The sequence below is a fragment of the Trichosurus vulpecula genome, chromosome 4, assembly GCF_011100635.1.
Source record: "Trichosurus vulpecula isolate mTriVul1 chromosome 4, mTriVul1.pri, whole genome shotgun sequence".
NCBI lineage: Eukaryota > Metazoa > Chordata > Mammalia > Diprotodontia > Phalangeridae > Trichosurus > Trichosurus vulpecula.
In genome coordinates this window covers 108587591-108606692 of record NC_050576.1, presented here as the reverse complement: position 1 = coordinate 108606692, position 19102 = coordinate 108587591, and the positions used below count along the sequence as shown (strand labels likewise).

The window sequence follows — 19102 nt, the reverse complement described above, 5'->3', positions numbered from 1 at the left end:
TCAAGGGAGGAAGAAATACCAAGAAGGAAAAATGAGAAAAGACCAATAGATTTGACAATTAGGAGATTCCTGGTTTCCTTGGAAACAGCAGTTTCACTAGAGTGTTAGAAATGAAAGCCCAATTCTGAAGGGCTGAGGGGGGACCAAGTAGGAAGAAAGTGGTCTGAAGTCCCACATCCAGTGAGGGCTAGTCCTTGTAGGAGTCTGGCCTCAGAGAGAAATAAAATGATCCCTTCGAGGTATAACAGAATCAGGGGAAGGCACCAGGAGGAAATGAATTTGAGAGGCCAGAGATGACCAGTAGAACAGTCTCCCCAAGGTAGTTAGAAAGGGACAGTTGAATGAAGGGGATTTCTCATAGCACCTCATACAGAGTAAATGTAATACAAATATTTGAAAAAGAAATGAAAATAAGAACTGGACAAAATAAGAACTGAGAGATGAGAAATAACAATGAGCGAACCAGCAAGGGTTAATGAGGGAAACCTGGATGTGTCATCTCCATGCAGCTCGGAGAAGGCAGGAAGAAACACAATATATTGTGTAGTCTCATCCTATCTGTCCTTAGGGACAAAGCAGTTGCCAAACCCCCAGGACTGCTAATTAATTTTTTTCATGATTATTTAGCTAAGTGGCCTGCTCCAGAATCTGCAGGCTGTGAACTCAGCTTTTGGAAATGGTTGAACCTCAGTTGTTCTAAATTCTTCCCATTTCATACAGTGGCAGTATCACATGAGATCTAAGGCCCAGAGGATGACCTTGGCTCTAGGCTCTTACTCCAGGACCACCACTTACTTCTCTCTGAAATGCAAGTGGAGAGGCTGGGGGTGGAGGGAGAGAAGTATATAAAGTGGGGCTACTGACAGCAGCTAGAAGGAGCTAGATGTGGGAACAGGGATGGAGAATAGGCCTGAAAATCATGTGAAAGACAATTAAATTAAAGTTTAAATACATAATAAAGATGACACTTAGGCCTGTCCATAAGCTGCAAGTTCAGGTGTTCAGTAATCAAGGACTGACAAATTACTTAGCCTTCATTTTTCTTTCTGAAAAATGGAGGAGAGGAAGACTTTATCCTTCTGGAGACCAAAACATTTTATACAAGGCAATGGGCTTTTACCTCTTTGTAGAAGACTACACTCCCAAACTGTGCCTAGGTCCCGATCAATGACTTAACCTAACTACTTCAATTCTGAGGTGGGGGAACGAATCAGGCCAACTTCCTCCCACCTTTTCTCATTAATAATAATTTAGATAGTGTTTCATATATGCACATTAACTCATCTGATCCTCACAACAATTTTTGTGAAAGTGCAAAGAATATTGTCCTCATTGTATAGATGAGGAAATCGGGGCTAAGAAAGAGTAAATTAAATAAATTAAATTTTAAAATTTTAAAAGATTAAATTAGTTGCCCAGCATTGTCTTGGGCCAAATAAGAAATCAGATCTCCCACGTCTGTGGTATCTATTACTTTAAGATAAGGATTCTTAACCATAGACCCCTTTGATAGTCTGGTGAAGATCATGGACCCCTTCTCAGAATGATGCTTTTAAAGGCATGAAATAAAATACATAGGATAACAAAGGAAATCAATTACAGTGAAATACAGTTGTCAAAATACTTTAAAAAAAAAGTCCACAGACCCCAAGTTAAGAGCCCCTGCTCTAAGATGTGAGAAAGCTGATAAATTGACTCCTCCCCTCCCCATGAGCCCTATTTCACAGACGGGGAAAAATATTTAGCCCAGGGAGATTTGGAACACAAGTCAGAAGCAGTTAGGCCTTGAGCCCAAAGTGCCTAAACTTCCAGCTGAGACAGAGGACAAGTGTCATCTTATCCATTGTTATCCTACAGGTTCATGGTATACTTGGATTAGGAGTCAAAATTCTGTCTTAAAAGTTCAAGAGATGAGGCAAGAGGCACAGGACCTAGGGAGAAGTCATTCAATTTGCTATGGTTTTAATAATAATAATTATAATAATGATAGCTAGCATTTAAATAGCTCCTTAAGATTTGCCAAGTGACTTTACATATTTCATTTCGCCTTCACAACAACCCTATGAGGTGAAATGGAGTTATTAACTCCATTTTACAGAAGAGGAAACTGAGGCTGAGAGAGGTTAAGGGACTTGCCCAGGGCTGTACAGCTAAGGAAGCATCTGAGGTGGGATTTGAACTCGGGTCTTTCTGATTCCAGGTTCAGCGCTCTATCTCCAGCACCAACTGGCCACTTACTTTTAAGAAGCAAAAGCACTTTGAAAATAGATTTTACAAACTGGTAAAAACCTGCCAGTTGGTTAATACTAATATAGTTATCTACATTAGGTATTACAAAAATCACCATTCCATACTGACAGCCAAGTAGCCAGGTACCCAGTCTCAGAGATAGTGCCTGAGTCCAGGGGTATCTTGTTCTCCTCTGGTGCCTCATCAGTACCTTTTATGTAGGTAGGACATACACTGTGAGTGGTCTGTCCCATAGGAGGGATGAAAGCATGCTGAACACAAGAGTATAAACTTTAGAGCTAAGAGAGAACTCCAAACTCTAACATTTTTCAAGTAAGGACACTGAGGCCTCAAAAATAGATAGTGTTTTGCCAAAGTCACCCAGATCATTAATGGTAGAAGGCAGAACCCTAGTCCAAAGACTCCCTCATGATCCAGTTGTTCTTTCCACTACACCAGGTATGCACCTACACTCTCATGACCAATGGTACGCTTTTGTCAGAACCAAAGGTACTGTTTCTAGCATGGAAACAGTCTGCTCATTCGAGGATCCACAAACCTATAGGTTTGGCCTCATAGCTTGGTTTTCTGTCCACTTCTGCCATCACTGTGACACTCAAGAGTGAGGTCCAGCAGGTAACTCTGAAGCAACCAATGGGAGAAATAGTGTTCAGCAGACCCACTGAAGGGTGACATGGGAAGTATTGAGGCACAATGGAAGGAGCTCTAGATAAGAAGTCTAAAGACTTGAGTTGTCTTAGCTCTACCCTTTACTTGCTATATGATTACTCATTCGCCTTGCTGGGCCTCAGTTTCCCCCTCTGTCAAACAAGACCGCTGGACCACATCATCCATAAGCTCCCTTTCCAGCTCTGCAGCCTAGGATTCTGATGCTCAGTCTGCTCTCTCCAGTACAAGATTTCCAAGGAGGGGAAGGATGTCTCTGCTGCTGAAGGAGAAAAGGAAGAGTCCTGGAAGGAAGCAGAGAGGTGAGGGGAAACCTTGAGGGGGACTTGTGGTGAGGGACCGATTACAAGAACAAGAACCTAGTTAGGAGAAACAGAGGGTGCCAATCTGAGTCAGCAGACAGCGGTGGGGGAGGAAAGAGAGGCAGCTCTGAAGTCTCTTTTCTAGGCAGTCTCTAGGTTCACTCATAACAGAGGGGGAGTATTTGCATAGGGAAAAAGAGCAACTTTCAATAAGAATAATGATGATGATGGTGACGATATTGATCACAGTGGTGGTGGTGGTGATGATGGTGATGAAGAATAGTACTTATATAGTGCTTTGAGGTTTGCAAATCACTTTATACATGCTATCTCATTTGATCCTCTCAACAACCCCAGAAAGTAGATGCTTTATTATCCCCATTCTCAACCTACTAGAAGCACATGCCTGCACCTGCCCACACACGCATAGCCTCATACACCCTCAAAGAACTCCCAGCTCTGTCATGATGTGCTAGTAGAGTAAGAGTCACGCTCCTGGGAAAGCCGCCCCCTCCATGGGAATAGCATCAACATACTACCTTAGAGTACTCCCACCTCCAGGCAATCCTCCTCTGCCCAAAAGATTAATTCATTCAGCTGACATTTACTGAACTGATACTACATCAGTACAGCACCTAAGTTTCCAAAGGATTTTCACATCCGTTCTCTCACTGGATCCTTACGTCCACCAAGGGCTAGCAGGCTACAGCAGACTAGGCATTATCCACCCATTTTATAGAGAAAGCTCAGAAGTTAGATGATTTGCCTAAGGTTACACAATGAAATATGAATAACAGTCTGCAACCTCAAAGAACTTCTGATCTCAGGGAGATCTGGGGTGGAAGAAATGAGAGATAGGGGTTGGTATCAGAAATAAAGTATACGTAAACCATAAAGACAGAATACAAAACACATTAGGAAGACATAGAGAATACAAGGAGAATTCAGAAGAGGGGAAATTTTGTCATTTCAGATAAGAAGAGAATCAGGGAAGCCTTCAAAGGATCATAGACTCAGAGTGGAAAGAGACCTTAAAGGTCAGCTAGTCCAAGTTCCACATCGTGAAAGGAAAAGATAGGAAGAGGGCACTGGGTCAGGCAGGAGAAGAGGAAGAGAAAGAACATAGAGATGGGAAAGTGGGAATAGCAGATATACCACTTTGGCTAGAGTTTAAGGAAGGCGTAACAAAGATCTGGCTGGAAAAAGTAGGCTGAGGCCAAGCCGTAGCCTGGCATTCAACTAAGAAAGGTGGAATTTGCCCAGTGAACAACAGGGAATCATTTAAAGTTAAGCAGTGACAGAATCAAAGCTGAGCTTTAAGAAAATTCAGCTGGCAACATTCTCAAAAAGTGGAAAAATCAGAGGATCACAAATTTAGGGGCTAGAAGCAAACTCAGAGGACCTTGGGTTTAATCCCTTCATTTTACAGAAGAGGAAACTGAGCCCCAGAGGTCAGGTGACTTGCCCAAGGTCACACAGGCAGTAAGTAGCAAATCCAGGATACTTTTCGCTACACCACCTTAAAAGGTTATAAAGGAACCCTTACACTGTAGCTGAGACTTGAGTCGGGGAGAAATGAAAAAGAAAGAGTTCTCTGCTTTGGCCACAGTTAACAGCAAAGAAGTCGCAAACATCAGGATGACAGTAATGCTCGAACCTCCATGCTCAGATTATCAGCCTTCTGGCAAGTTGTTGTTACTGATGATGGTGTGGTGGTGGTGGTTGTTTCTTCTCCAGGAAGAGAAGTCTACGAAGACTAACTAGAAGGGAAAATGAGAGATGGGATTGATCCTGACCAGGGCCATTCCTCATAAGATGGCTGTCATCTTCAGGCATCCTCCCCCACTCCCAACCCCCAGAACACCACCTTTTTTTCCCCTTAAATATATATACAAGCCCCACTGTTTCCCACCAGAAAATCCCAATTTCTGGAGAATAATGGAGAGCCATCAGACCTCTGAACCCAGGGTCTTTAGCTGAATGTTCACCCTTAAGCTAGATCACAAGACTGAGTCTAATATTCACTTGCCTCTACTCCCAATTCTACAAAATTGCTTCCTTTGTCTGTAAGGTTAATAGGGCCAGACAGCTTTACCTCAGATTAAACTTTTTCTGTTGTCAGTTTTTCCCAAAATAGGATTTAAGAAGCCGTAATCCTCGAGTTTTCCTTAGCTTGGCCTGAGTTTTCTCACCAGTGAATGAAACAAAATTTACTGACACATGTTTTACTCTCCTTCCACCCCAAAAGGGAGAGAATAAAGCAAAGCTCACCCTCGCAGCATAAAAGTTCTCTGGGGGACAAAGAAACTGAACAGAAGTAGATAGTATTCCCCCAACATCATCCAATGGCTTATTTCTCTCCTCTCAGGAGACTAAGTCCAGAGAAACACTCTGCCAGATGAGCAGCCAAATCATAAACCTTGGGGAAGGGGGAGAGGGAGGATAGTCTGTTTTTCTCTCATTCCCTATTCAACAATTCTCAATGCCTCCTTACTTCCTACCATATCCAGCCCCCCTCCCCCTTCTCTTGCTCTGAATAATCTGTTCTGACCTACTGAAACAACATTATTTCCCAATACTCCCCTAAATGGACCATCTTTTCTGCTTGGGTCTGTCTCCTCACTGGCTCCACGCCTTTGCTCTCATTTCCCCCGCTTATCCCAGTCTTCTCGGTGTCCAGATCCTGTGCTTTCAATGAATGGCTATCCTACCCTTCAAACGATTTCCTCCTACATTTATAGATTTGGCCAGCCAGATTCAATACTCCTCTACATACTGTCTTACATGATCTCCTGTTTCACCAATTAAGCTTATTTCCCTAACTAGATTATGAACTCCTTGAGGGCAGGGTCTCTTTTGTATCCTTTACATTTCTAGGCCCAATAAATGCCTACTAATTAATTCAGATACTCATCCAGATGGCTTCACAAACCTTTAATGTCCAACTCCTCACTCTGCCTGCTCCACCTCCCTTCTCTAATCACCCCTAGCTGGAGAATGTTTTAAAAGCTGACCCAGAGCAGTCACCAAGGTAACCATAGGCAGCTGGTCAGACAGGGACCCACCCCCCCACCCCCACCCCCACCCCCCCCCCCCCCCCCCGCCATCTTGGTAGGGAAGGAGTAGGTAAGGTGGTAAAAGGGGGAGGAGGAGGGGCACAGAGGCACTTATTCTATTCCTTCACCAACAGAACATGAATGGCGAACATATGAAAGAAGTAGCAAGAAGACAGCTTGTCTCAACCTCAAAACAAGATTCTTACTTAGATCCCCAGTGGAAAGGAATGAGTCTTTTCAGCAATCTAAACATGAGGAGCTTAAAATTAAAGTCCCCTTTTCTCCTCACCCATCCCGAAATGACTGGGAGAGACTTTCAGGGGCTCTCTGTCCCTGATCAGAGACAGTAGGTGGAGAAAAAGAAGAGCTGGAGGGATGAACCCTTAATATTCTTTCTAGAAGAGTACCTCAGTCTGGGCATGTGCTTGGACTGGATGAACCTTTCAAACCAAACTGCATTCCTGGGATGCTCCAAGTTCCATGAATGTGACCTCCAATTCCAGGGAGCCCTGAGACTTGGGGAGGTGGGGGGTGGCCTGATATGGCAAGGAGCCAGGGACTCTCCCCAAACAGGCCTTCCTTCCATGACTCTTAGGATGTCTTCTCTTGCTGGCTGGATCCTGTGAGGTTTCTTCTAAGAACTACAAAAACAAGGGAAGGAGGCCCAGGTTGGGGGAGAGAGGAGAGAGGGTAAAACTATTCCAAGGGCAGGGGCCAGTGCACAGGCTCCTTCTGGCAGAGTTAAAAATAAACTCTTAGCGCTCCCTGCCCTGCCCCTCCCCTCCAGAGGCCAATGAGCCTTGGCAGATAAATCTCTCCCTTCAGAGGAAATGAGGCCCCAGGGGTGGTGGGGCAGCACTGGAGACAGGGACAAACTACACAACTTTAGCTGAAGGCAGGGGGCCCTGAATTCTTACCTCCTGGCTACTAACACCATCCCGTGCTACACCAACTCAAAACCCTAATCGGAGATCAAGTCTATAGAATATCTCTATATCTCTGCCACAATTAGCAATGCCAACACCTGTTCCAGGGACCAAAGAGACAGTAAGAAGCAAAGTCAAACGAAACAAAAAGAATATACCCTAACCTGGCACCAAAAGGTCATTCTAAATACTTATAATTGGCACCACCCAGACCACATAGGCCTCCTGGACCCCCAGTCAGGAGGATGGAGGAGGTTGCTGCAGCAGCACTTGGCCCAGTGATAGGGAGGCTTTCTGAAGCCAGGCAGATGGGATGGTACTCAGAAAAAACTTCTGCAACAGGGACCTGACCCCTATGACGCATGAATCAGGCAGCACCATGCCTGGGCCCAGTTATTCTTGGAAGTCATCAAGATGAGGTCACACTCTGAGTGCTGTAACCTGAAGCCCCATTCCATGGTAGTGGTGAAGAAAGTTGGGAGCAGACTCAGGAAGAGCCAAAGCAGGAGCCTTCCTCTAAGCCAAAGAGTAGTCAGGGTGAGGGAAAGCCCCCTAGGTTCTCATCCTCACTCCGGCAAACCCTTCCTGGCTGAGGAAGCTTATTCAGGATGCAAGTTATGGAGCAGAGAGGTTGGCACAACTGAAAGCTCTATCTACCTTCCAACCAATCATCCTTCTCTTCTTCCTCTTCTCACCCTTCCCTTAGGGGCACTCAAGGGGGCAAGGCATACCCAATCAGCCTTTTCAACAAGGCTTGTCAGGAGGGTACCAACCCCATGATTCTCTTCCTAGCATTCAGGGTTGTGATTTGGCCCAACTCTACACCACAGGGTCAGGTGGGGAGAATGGGGAGGAGACGGGGAGAGAAGCAGAGGGAAAGAGAATGGTACAATTCAGGAGCCTGGCAGGAGGTGGCCCAGGAGTGAAATCTCAGGGGCCAGGCTGTCAGGGCAGACTGCAGTGGTGGCAGATTTATTTTTAGCTGGCTGGGACAGAAGGGGGCGAGTAAGACAGTCCCTCAGCCCTGGGCATGATGCCAGACTGCAGATGTCCAGTGGGCTGGGAGCCCCATAACAATCTGCCTATCAGAGCAACAAAAAAATGGTCAATACACACACACACACACACACACACACACACACACACACACACACACACACACACACACAGAGTGGAAACCAGCTCTCATCGACTGATCTTTCCATGGTACAAGACAAGGCAAAATCCTAAGCCAGAGTGAAATCAGAAAGGGTTAAGTGGTCAAAGATTCCCTTCCTGCCTGAAGTCCAATAGAATGCTACCCCCATCCAGCCTCACCCCTTTCTTTCCGGGACTGGTTGTCACGTTACAACTTCACAATGGGTTCAGGGAGCAAAGACACAGGAATGGAGTAGCCAAAATTACAAAATTAGTTCTGAGAGTTGGAAGGGGCCTCACCTGTCATCTAGTTCAGCCTGTACCTGAACAAGAATCCTCTCTAAAACAACCCCAACAAAAGTGGTCATGTACCCTCACCTGAAGACCTCCAATTCGAAGTGGTCAAGCCACCCTCACCTGAAGGCTTCTAATCTAAAAGAGTCCATTCTATCCAAGGCAGCCCATCCCACTTTGAGACAGCTTTCATTATTTGTTTTTTTAGCCTTTTTTTTTACATCAAACTTAAATCTGCCTCTCTTCAACATCCACCCATGGCTCTTAATTTTGACCTCTGGTTCCAAGCAGAACAAGCCTAATCTCTTTTCTAAAAAAACAATCCTTCAAATATCTGAAGACATACACCATGTACCCCAGAAGTCTTTTCTGCTCCAGGCTACATATCCTAAGTTCTTTTGGCTGATCTTTTTAAGGCATGATATGGTCCTCCTTCCCTTCCTCTTCACCCCCAGCTCCTTTACAGAAAGCACAGGAATTAACAATGGGTACTTTTGCCTTCCCCTTTGTTCCAATACTTTTCACTTGCCAAACAGTCTCTAATATGCTCCTGCCACCCTGAACCCTTGAAGTTTCCAGTATGGATGACCAAGGCCCTTCATGGGGGCCCACGTTCCAAGTGGTCTAAGAAAACAGTTATCTAAGAAAGAAGGAGAAGCACCACCGATAACTATTGAGTCTCAGGGACACTTCATCACCTCCAATACACACTATCCGATAGCCTATTCTTTGATCTAAGAAACATGGTACACTATTCAGAAACTACTTTATGGCCAAGAACTGACACTACGTTACTCCCTATTCCCCATGCCCTCATCTCTGAATCTGAAGGTCGGCATTAAGATTTAACTGACCAAGATGTGCCACACTTAAAGAGATAGGTTTCATGAAGCCTCGGACCAGAAGATTGTGGTGAAAGGGAAGCAGGCAAAAGCCATGCCATTTTTTTCTTTTTCCCCCTCTGCCCAGGGCCACCAAAGAGATTTTCCTGGTCCATCTGGAAAACCAAGATTTCCACAAGACACAGATTCCCATCTGCTTGTCTAATCAGACCAATTCTCCTAGTCAAGATCTCCCAAATGTATTTCACATGAGAATTTGGCAGTGGGGTGGGGTGGGGTGGACTGGGGGCAAGGGGAAAGAGAATAGAAATACCTTTTCTTACCACATAAGTCAAGTGTCAAACATGAAGCCTACCAGATTAAAATGTAACTGGGAAACATTTAACAAAATAAATTAAAATACAATAGATCATAGATAATGCTAATACCTGTTAACCTATTAAGAGAGTAATCTTTTTATATATTAATTATTAGTTAATCATATTCATTACTGGCATATAATTAATCTATTAATATAATAGGGCAGCTAAGTGGTACAGCGGACAGCGTTGGCTCTGGAGTCAGGAGGACCTGAGTTCAAATCCAGCCTCAGACACTTACTAGCTCTGTAAGTTACTCAACCCTGTTTGCCTCAGTTTCCTGGAGAAGGAATTGGCAAATCACTCTGGTATCTTTGCCAAGAACACCCCAAATGGGGTCACAAAGAAGAGGACACAACTGAAACGACTGAACAACAACAAATTAAAATCTATAAATAAATAAAACATGTTCTAAGTCAATACGCAGCCTGCAGGGATCCTTATATATAGAGTCCCCGTACTTCTATTTGACACCATGGATGTAAGCGTTCAAGCGCTTACCACCTCAGAGGTTCCCACGCCCCACCACTGATGGAAGACCACTATTAAAAGTGGTCTCACTTACAAAGCACGGGAGCCTCTCATAAACCAACCAGAAAACCAAAGAGCAAGCTTCCCATTCCTTCACAATTGTAAACACCTCATCCTCTGGGAAAGAAACCGTTTCATTTCTCCAGACACCCACAGATGACTGTAGCCTTGATCCTGCAGTCCAGGGCCTGCTTTTAGCCTCCTGTCTTTCAGACCCATCTATCTGAGATGTTTGCTGAAGATTAGGTCTCAAGCACCACCATGCCCAGAATTCATAATATGCAAAGCGCTGAAAGATCTCAGCCTGGACCCTGTGTCACTGGATGCCAGCAGCCCAACTGCATCAAAAAAAAAACAAAAAACCCAGAGACATGTCAGACCTACATACAATAGAATTTTGTCCTCAAGAAATTAAAGAAATCGAAGAGTGTCCCTCAGACCTAAACGCTATTGTCCTCCAAACTGACTTCTGTTTGGGGAAAAGGAGAGGAATAAGCATTTACATAGTACATGCTGTTTGCTAGGCACTATGCCAAACCCTTTTTACAAATATTGTCTCTTTTGGTCTTCACAACAACCCTTTGAGGTAGGTGTCATTATTATCCTCATTTCACAGTTGAGGAAACTGAGGCAAGCAGAGGTTAAATGACTTGCCTAGGGTCACAAAGATAGTAAGTTTCTGAGGCTGAACTTGAATTCAAGTCTTCCTGACTCCAGGCCCAGCTCTCTGTCCTCCTCACCACCAGCTGCCAATTGCTGGCTATCTTAACACTACCACTCTCTCCTCCCCATATCCTACATGCAGAAGACGTTTACAGAAATTGAAATTAAAATGAATTTTACAATATGGTCACCATTTGACCCTATCCAACCACCAGCACTGTCAGTTTTAGTCAAGCCAATGTCCTGAAAACATGTTCATTCCTTCTTTACCCAGGACAGCCCCTCTCACTCAGTACGTCTTCCTCTAAATTTAGCCAAGTCTTATCCTATTCCCCAAGGTTCAACTCAATCCTACCTTTCCAGACTACACTAGTCCTGGATACTCTCTCTCTTCTCTGAACAACCCATGGCAACCCACATTATACTATGGGGCATTTTATGCATATCTACCTTTATATCCTCAACAATGATCATTTACTAGTATGTATGTTTGAATATATGTATATATGTAAGTACATATGATATAGTGGGAGGAGCATTGGGCTGGAAGTTAAGAAACCAGGGTTCTAGTCCTTACTCGACCAACTCACTGTATTACTTTGGACATGTTACCACCTCAATGGGCCTCAGTTTCTTCAGTTGCTAAATGGTTGGACTAGAAGACCTATTGATTCCTTTCAAGTTCTAAATCTATGATGCCATGACTACCAGTGAACATTTTACTATCTGAGATTATAAATTAAGTTAAGGTAGTAACTATGCTTCATATTTCCATATAAAAATCTAAAGAAGAAAGGGAAGAAAGTAAGAGACAGCTACAGAAAGAAACGATGGAAAAAGAAGAGAAACCACAAGTTCTTGTTTTCTCCAGTCCATGCCATGGGAAGACAAACAGAGATAAGTTATGACAACATTCTGGAAACCTAGAGTTTATGAAGCAATAACATGCTTCAACTAATCAGAGAACAGTGACAATAGGATTGGCTTTAATTAAGTGTGTCAAGGTAGTGTACAAAGTAATTACTACACAATTGGGGGGGGGGGGTTGGGGAGGAGAGGAGCGTACAGCTGAGGAACCAAAGAATACCATCTGGGAATATAACTGATTGAAGCACTTGTGAGTTGGGGCTAGGATTATAACCAACCAGAAGAAAGAAGTTCAGGAGAGCTGGGTTTTAATCATTTTGCCACAAACCAGCAGTATGCCTTCAAATAAGTCACTTCACTTCCCAAAATAGCAATTCCTTTCATCTGTAAAATCAAGAAGGAAAGGGAGGAATGGATCCTGTGACAAGATGATCACTAAAGGTCCCTTTCAGTTTTAAAATGATAGAATATGAAATAGTTAATGAAATTTACACTGGCTTCCACCACTGAGAGACATTTTAGTTTTAAAACAGTTAAAAAACAATCCCTAGAATCAATTCTTACAGAAAACCTTTTCAAATAGTGGCAAGAAGCAAGCAGTGAAATGCCAGATTCAGTTTGAGGACCTACCCGGGTTCATATCCAAGTTCCAAAACTCACTACCCGTATGACCTTGGGCAAATCACTTATCTCCCTGAATCTCAGATTCTTCATCTGTAAAATCAAGGAGTTGGACATAAATGGACTGTAAGGCTCCTTCCAGCTCTAAAGCTATGATCCCTTGAGTTCTGGTTTAGAAAATACCTCAAACTTTGGACCATTTCCCATGACCTAGTCAAGACTCTTGCCTTGTGGGTTCCTCACCTACATTTCAATGTAACACCTAGGGTGAGAACAGTGTGTGTCAGGCTCAAGGGGAGCATGGTTTAACAGTGGAAAACACCCTCTAGCATCACAGCAATGAGCGAGGGGCCAAAGCGGGTAAAGTCAATGACAGCTAGGGGGAGGAGTGGGAGTTTCTATATGGGAAAAAGTCCTAATCTTATCTCAAATGCTTACTGTCCAGGTCAACCTCTTTGAGCCTCGGTTTCCTTTTCAGCAAAATATAATACTTTTCCTACTTGGCTCACTAGGGAGTTGCATGAAAAGCAATTTACAAACCCTAAAACAATATTTAAGTTTGAGAGATTTGCTTTGGGGGGTGGTGTAAAAGGATGTATTTAGGGACTAAAGTCAAAACCTTCTATAGCCCATTGGCATAAAATCAAGGATTTAAGGCTAGAAAGGACCTCAGAAGTCATCTTAGTCCATACTCTTTTTTTTAACAGATGAAGAAAGTTGAAGTGACTTGCTCAGGGTCACACAAGTGGGAAGTACCAAAGATAGAATTCAAACACAGACCTGCCAGGTTCCAAGACCCTTTCTCTAGATTTATGGGAAGAGGGGAAAAAGTTCTTAGCAAGAACAAGGAGGCTATGACAAGGTAAGACCGCAATACCCACCAAAATACATTTAAAGGTTAGTTAGAAAGGAAGGAGCAAAGCTGGTCATTTTTTTTAAGCCATCACTTAACAGGAATTTGAGGTCACTACACCACAGACAAGGCTCAGAGCATCAAAACAATCTCAATTTCCCATCACCAGGCATAGCCACAAAGGGGTCCAACCATATCACCCATTTCTACCCACAAAACACACACTTCAATAAGCCAAGCAACGTTTGGGAAGCCTCCAGACTAACCCTTCCTCTCACCCCAGGCTTTCTCCCAACTTACCAGTCAAGCTAAAGCAATTATTTTGGTCTTCAAGCTCCTCAACTTCACACACATATTATTTCCCTAATCAGCACAAGAGATTAATCAAAAGTCAAGATCTTTCATGTGTATTTCAAGAGCACGATTCTTCGAACAAGATTCCTCCTTTCCCCTCTTCCCCCTGTAATTATGTCCTAACCAATATTTGGATATGCTGTAGCTGTTGACACTGCTGCCACTCTCCTGATGCCTCACCCAGGCTTTCTTCCTCTGTTATTAAGTTTTTACACAATGAAGTGTGGGAAATGTGCAATTTAACAGTTGAGTCAACTCATGAGATCTAGAAGCAGGCTGTCTGTCAAAACAGAGTGACTTCACTCTTCTCACCCACTTCTAACCTGAAGAGAAGGATAAATTGTGCTCATAAAAACCTATTGTGCTAAAAGTGTCATTTAAAACATTAGGAGATTCTCCCTTTAGGATCACAAGGAAAAAAATGTTTAAAAGGCAATGTCATTTTCCTGATAATTAGAAGAGAAATGTCAGTCCTCTCTCTAACCACCACCACTCACTCCCCTTCCCCAACACAAAAATAAATAAATGTTTCAAAGGCTTTTGGTGAATTATATAAACTCTCCAGGCCTTTTATTTTTATAAGGGCTATTGTTCTGATATCTTTACACAGTATTTTTACTCCTTTGGGAAAAGTGCAAATAACTCATATCCCTGAACAGCTGACCACCAAGCTCTCCTGTAAAGAAGAATTTGTCCCAGGCTTAACACTGTGAGTTAACTCTGGTCAAACTTCTAATTCTTCTACGAGGGCATAACTCTAGTTTCTCCTCCCCCATAATGGACTGAGAAAGAAAAGGGGTTTAGAAGACAATCTGAAAAAGAATAGGTCATTGGAAGGAAGCTTGTATTTCCTCCCTTAGAGAAAACTGCCCTTCACAACGTTCAAAACTCAGAGCATACCTTCAGCTTACATTTAGAGAAACATGCAACTACAAAAGAGAATTTGAAGGTTATTTGTCCAGTTTAAGAAAAAAAAAAACACTCATCTTTGGAGCTAGTCAGCACATCATATTTAAGGCCAATATATATGTTTTTATTCACCATCCCTCAGAGAAGGAATAATGGCTATTCAAACATGAATTTATGCACCTTTTTAAAAAATCACTTTGGGAAGGAAGGATATTAACACTAACAACTGACTTCAAACACTTCACAGTTTACAAAGTGTTTTACATCCATTATCTTCTTTGACTGTTACAACAATCCAGTGAGGGAGGTATTGTAGAGACTATCTTTATTTTACATCTGAGGAAATTGAGGTTCAACGTCACTAATTAAGGAAGTGACAAAGCCAGGATTCCAAACCCAGGTCTGTTGACTCTTTCCCACGACAGCACAGCTGTCCCCTCATACAAACAAGGACTTTCCCCTCTTCCCCAGTCACCAAGATATCTATCGAAAACAGATCAGAAGATGAAGTTCTTTGCTTTCAGAGAAGTGCTTCCTTTTAAAACCACTGTGGCAAGAAAACTCACTGTGATGATTTCCCTTAACCTGCCCCTAGCTCAGACTAGAGTCTGCTTTGTCCCAATTCCCAGTGTGGGATCTCCAAGGCCAAACCCCCTGCCTCACAGGGTTGCTTTCTTGTGCCTCCCGATATCTGTCCCTCAATCCTCCTCCCTAAAACTGAAGTAGTACCTAGAGGAGGGACACATTAAATCTCTCATCTCTAGGGTTTCAGGAGGAGAAGCTTCTTTCCACACCACACACCTCATCAAGGATTTACTAAAAACTTCAAAAAGGTCAAGGCGTACATAATAATTTTGATCAATGGAACTACGAAAATAGCAGATACAGTATCAAAGCCTCCCTCTTTGGAGTGACATGGGGGTTGGGGGTGGACACTGCGAAAGCGAAGAGGCATACTGGCCAAAACAAATCACCCTCCCCCACCCATGGGTCTAAGGCGGGGTTCCCCCTCCGGAATCTCCGGTCTGGCACTTCTTTGGGCCAATGCATTTTAAGTAGAAGACAGAAGACTTTTACTCTAGAGGGCAAGGGAAGTGAAATCACACATTCCGCCTCCCAAATAAGGAAAGAGGCAAAATAAACCTCTACGATCCGACTTCTCCAAACCAACCAACCAACCAGCTCAATGAGTAATGGGCCTTTTGTGCCGGCAGAGAGAGAGAGGGAGGCAAGGGGAGGGGAGGGGAGAGGAAGAGGAAGGGAAGGAAAGAGATAGGGAGAGGCAGAGAGAGGAGAGATGGGGAACCACAACCCCTCAAAATCACTTCCTTGAGACTGACTACGGGTGTTAAAGCAGAAGCGATCCAGGATCTGACCATACAGATTCAAATGAAGCCCGCTCAAACCCCAAAATGGTATAGTCCTCCCTAGTCCCTTTGGAGTTCACTACACTAACTCCCTAAGGTGACCGGAAACTGTCCCGCGATCACAGGGACACCAAAAATCTGCTCTGACCTTCCCCTCCCCCAAAGTCACACGCTCCATAATAACTACCAACAATAACTCAAACAGTACCTCCTCCTCCTCCTTCTCCCCCCAGCACTCTCTCTACCCCTCCCCCTCCTTACCCTGGGGGCTCCCAGGAAGGAGCTGGGGGGAGAAGGGAGGGTCAGGTAGATCTTTCTAAGCAGTTCCCGGCTTCCCCCGATAAGGTGGCAGTCGCTCCTTGGAGTCCCCTTCTCCTCCTCCCGGGCCCCAAACTTACTTTGAGGGCGAATTTCTCCCCGGTCTTCTTGTTGAAGATCTGCAAAACTTTCCCGTTGATGCCAAGCCCCAAGACCTGGCTGGTGACCTTGTAGTCATCCGTGATGGCATTCTTCTTGATCTGCAGGCTCGACTTGACATAGAACTGGGGGAACTGCTGGGGGGGCTGGGGGGGCGGCGGCAGCTGCGGCTGTTGAGGCGGCGGAGGAGGAGGAGGCGGCGGCGGCGGCAGAGGCAGCACCGGGGGCTGGGGCTGGGGCTGCTGCGGCGGGGGTGGCGGCGGAGGGTTGGGGAACAGCACGGGCGGGGTCTGGCCGGGCGAGTTAGACAGCATGGTGCCGGGAGACCGGGGAGCAGGAGCAGGAGGAGGAGGACTCGGGGCCGTCTCCTCCTCCGGCCCTGGACGGGGCCCCCGCCAGCCCCCGCCCGGCTGGGAAGTTTGCTCCCCGGTGGCGGCAGAGCCGGCTTCCCCAGACCCGCTCAGCCCCGGCTCCAGGCTCGGCCCGTCGGCGGCTTCCGTCGGGCGGTCCGTCGGTCCGTCCGGGCGTGAGGGCTCGCGCCTGCCCCCCGGGGGGCCTGGCGCTGCGGGAAGCCGCGCGGGGACGGCTGGGGGCCGGCCCGGGGGAAGCTCGGCGCGACAATGTAACCAGCCCCGGGGCCCGGCGGCCGCGTCAGAGCCTCGGCTTCGCCGGGGACGGCCCTTAAAGGGGAGGGCCAGAGGGGGCGGGGTTTGGAGGATGGGGGGGGGGGACGGGCGAAGGGAAGGTGTGGGGGAGGGGAGGGGGAACCCTTAAAGGGAAGGATCAGAGACTGGGGTTGGAGTGAAGCGATCGGGAGAGGCTGGAGAGGGAGAAGAACAAGAGAAAAATCGAGAGGCTTTTCTTGGAGGCCAGCTCTACACAAAGGGAAAGGGAACCTTCCGAGTAATTCAAGGCGAAAGGTCGCTTTTTATTCAGTTGTGTGATTCCTATTCAGGCGTCCGAAGCAAAGGCTGCGGGAGGGGGCAGACCCTGGACAGCTCTGGCTGGTGGGAATCGGAGGCGGGGGTCCCTTTCGGTCCGAATATTCTGCGGCTTTGTGACTCAGGGTTGTAACTGCATCCAATAAAGAGGGAACAAGAAGATGCTGAGAACCATAGGAATTGGAGCTGGAAGTGACCTTAGAGGTCATCTCATCCAACCCCTTTATTTTATAGAGGAGGAAATTGGGGCCCAGTGGAGACGGATAAGTGACTTGGCCAAGATCACACCAGTAGGAAATCTGAGAGCCAAGATTCATACCCAGGTTTTCTACGCCCGAATCACTATACTAGCTGCTTTGCTTCATCGGACTCTGCCAGCTCTTAAGAAAGACAGTGACACACACACACACAAATAAATAAATAAAGGAAGGGGAAAGCGGGTTTCTGGCGAGAAAGGGAGTGCAAAAATTCATGAGTTTCTAGAGGGTCAATAAAGACTGCTGAAGACATTAAATAGCTCAAGTGAAGAAAACACCATGCTAAGGTCAGTGGCAGAACATTGGCTTTGATGTCTTGAGATCTGGGTTCAAGTTTTCCTTGTCGTCTGCTTTCTTTCATTTACCTCCCTATGAGTCAAAACCTCTTGGAGCATCAATTGCCTTCTTTTGTAAAATGAGAATATCAAAAACAGACCAGAAGATGAAATGTCTGACCTTCAGAAAGGTGCTTCCTTTTGAAACCACCATGAGAAGAAAACTCACTGTGATGATTCCCCTAGCCTCTTTCACAAAAAGGAAGGAGCCAGGGGATTTGCCTCTTTCACCTAGGTTGTGGAAGGAAAACCTTAGCAAACTTTAAATAAAAATGTAAGTGTTTAAACTTAACGAGCTGTGGTTCCTGCCCTAAAGGAGCTTACAGTCTAGCCAGGGAGATGATGTTGCAATTTTAGGCTGTATAAGATAAGGACACTGAGAAAGAGATAAAGCCAGTCGTGTGGTAGTTAGAAGGGAGAGAGAGCTCACTTTTGGCTGTACTGAACATAGAAGGGCTCATAGAAAAAGGAGGTAGCTAAATTGGACCTTAAAAGATGGACAGAATTTCATTGATGATGACAATTATAGGAAATTCCAGAATTCTCTGGCCTTGTACCTAGCACCTGGAAGAGTGCCTCTCATATACTAAGCGCTTAAATGTTTGATCTGAAATGAAAAGCAAGACCCATGGCAATGGGCCTGGAAGAAGATATCTAGTACAATGCCCCAGAGATCCATACTTGGCCCTGTTCAATTCAACTTAACAAGCATTTATGAAGTGCACCAGGCTAGGCGGAGATATAAGAACAAAATGAAAACCAGTTCCTGTTCCCAAAAACTTACATTTCAGGTATACCCTTTAATTGTCCAACCCACCCCTCAACATTTGATCCTGGTCTGAATATTTCTTTTTGTTTTGATGACATATGTTGACTGAAGAATCTGAAAAAAAATTCCTTGTTGACTCTGGGGCTGCCTTAGACACACAAGGAATGATCTTAGGATTCTGTCTTTTTTTTTCCGTTTCATATGAAGAAACTAAGGCAGTATTCAACACCTGGATTAATGAGTTAGATGAAAGCCCTAAGACAGCGTGCATGTCAGATTCAAATGAACAAAAGCTGGGGAGGATAGCTAACATGCTGGTTAGCAGCATTGGCATCCTGAATTAGAAATGTCAGAAATTTGGACCAAATCTGAGGTGAAAATGAATA

At 44.9% G+C, this 19102-nt stretch overlaps 1 protein-coding gene across 1 annotated transcript in view; it reads right to left on the bottom strand.

Annotated features, from left to right (window-relative positions):
• Positions 1-17039, bottom strand: part of MAPKAPK2 (MAPK activated protein kinase 2) — a 61262-nt gene extending 44223 nt beyond the window's left edge. Inside the window, exon 1 of the mRNA XM_036757674.1 lies at positions 16396-17039. Coding sequence (XP_036613569.1) covers positions 16396-16728 — 333 coding nt within the window. The 5' untranslated portion in view covers positions 16729-17039. The remainder of the gene's footprint in view (positions 1-16395) is intronic.
• Positions 17040-19102: the final 2063 nt, after the last annotated feature.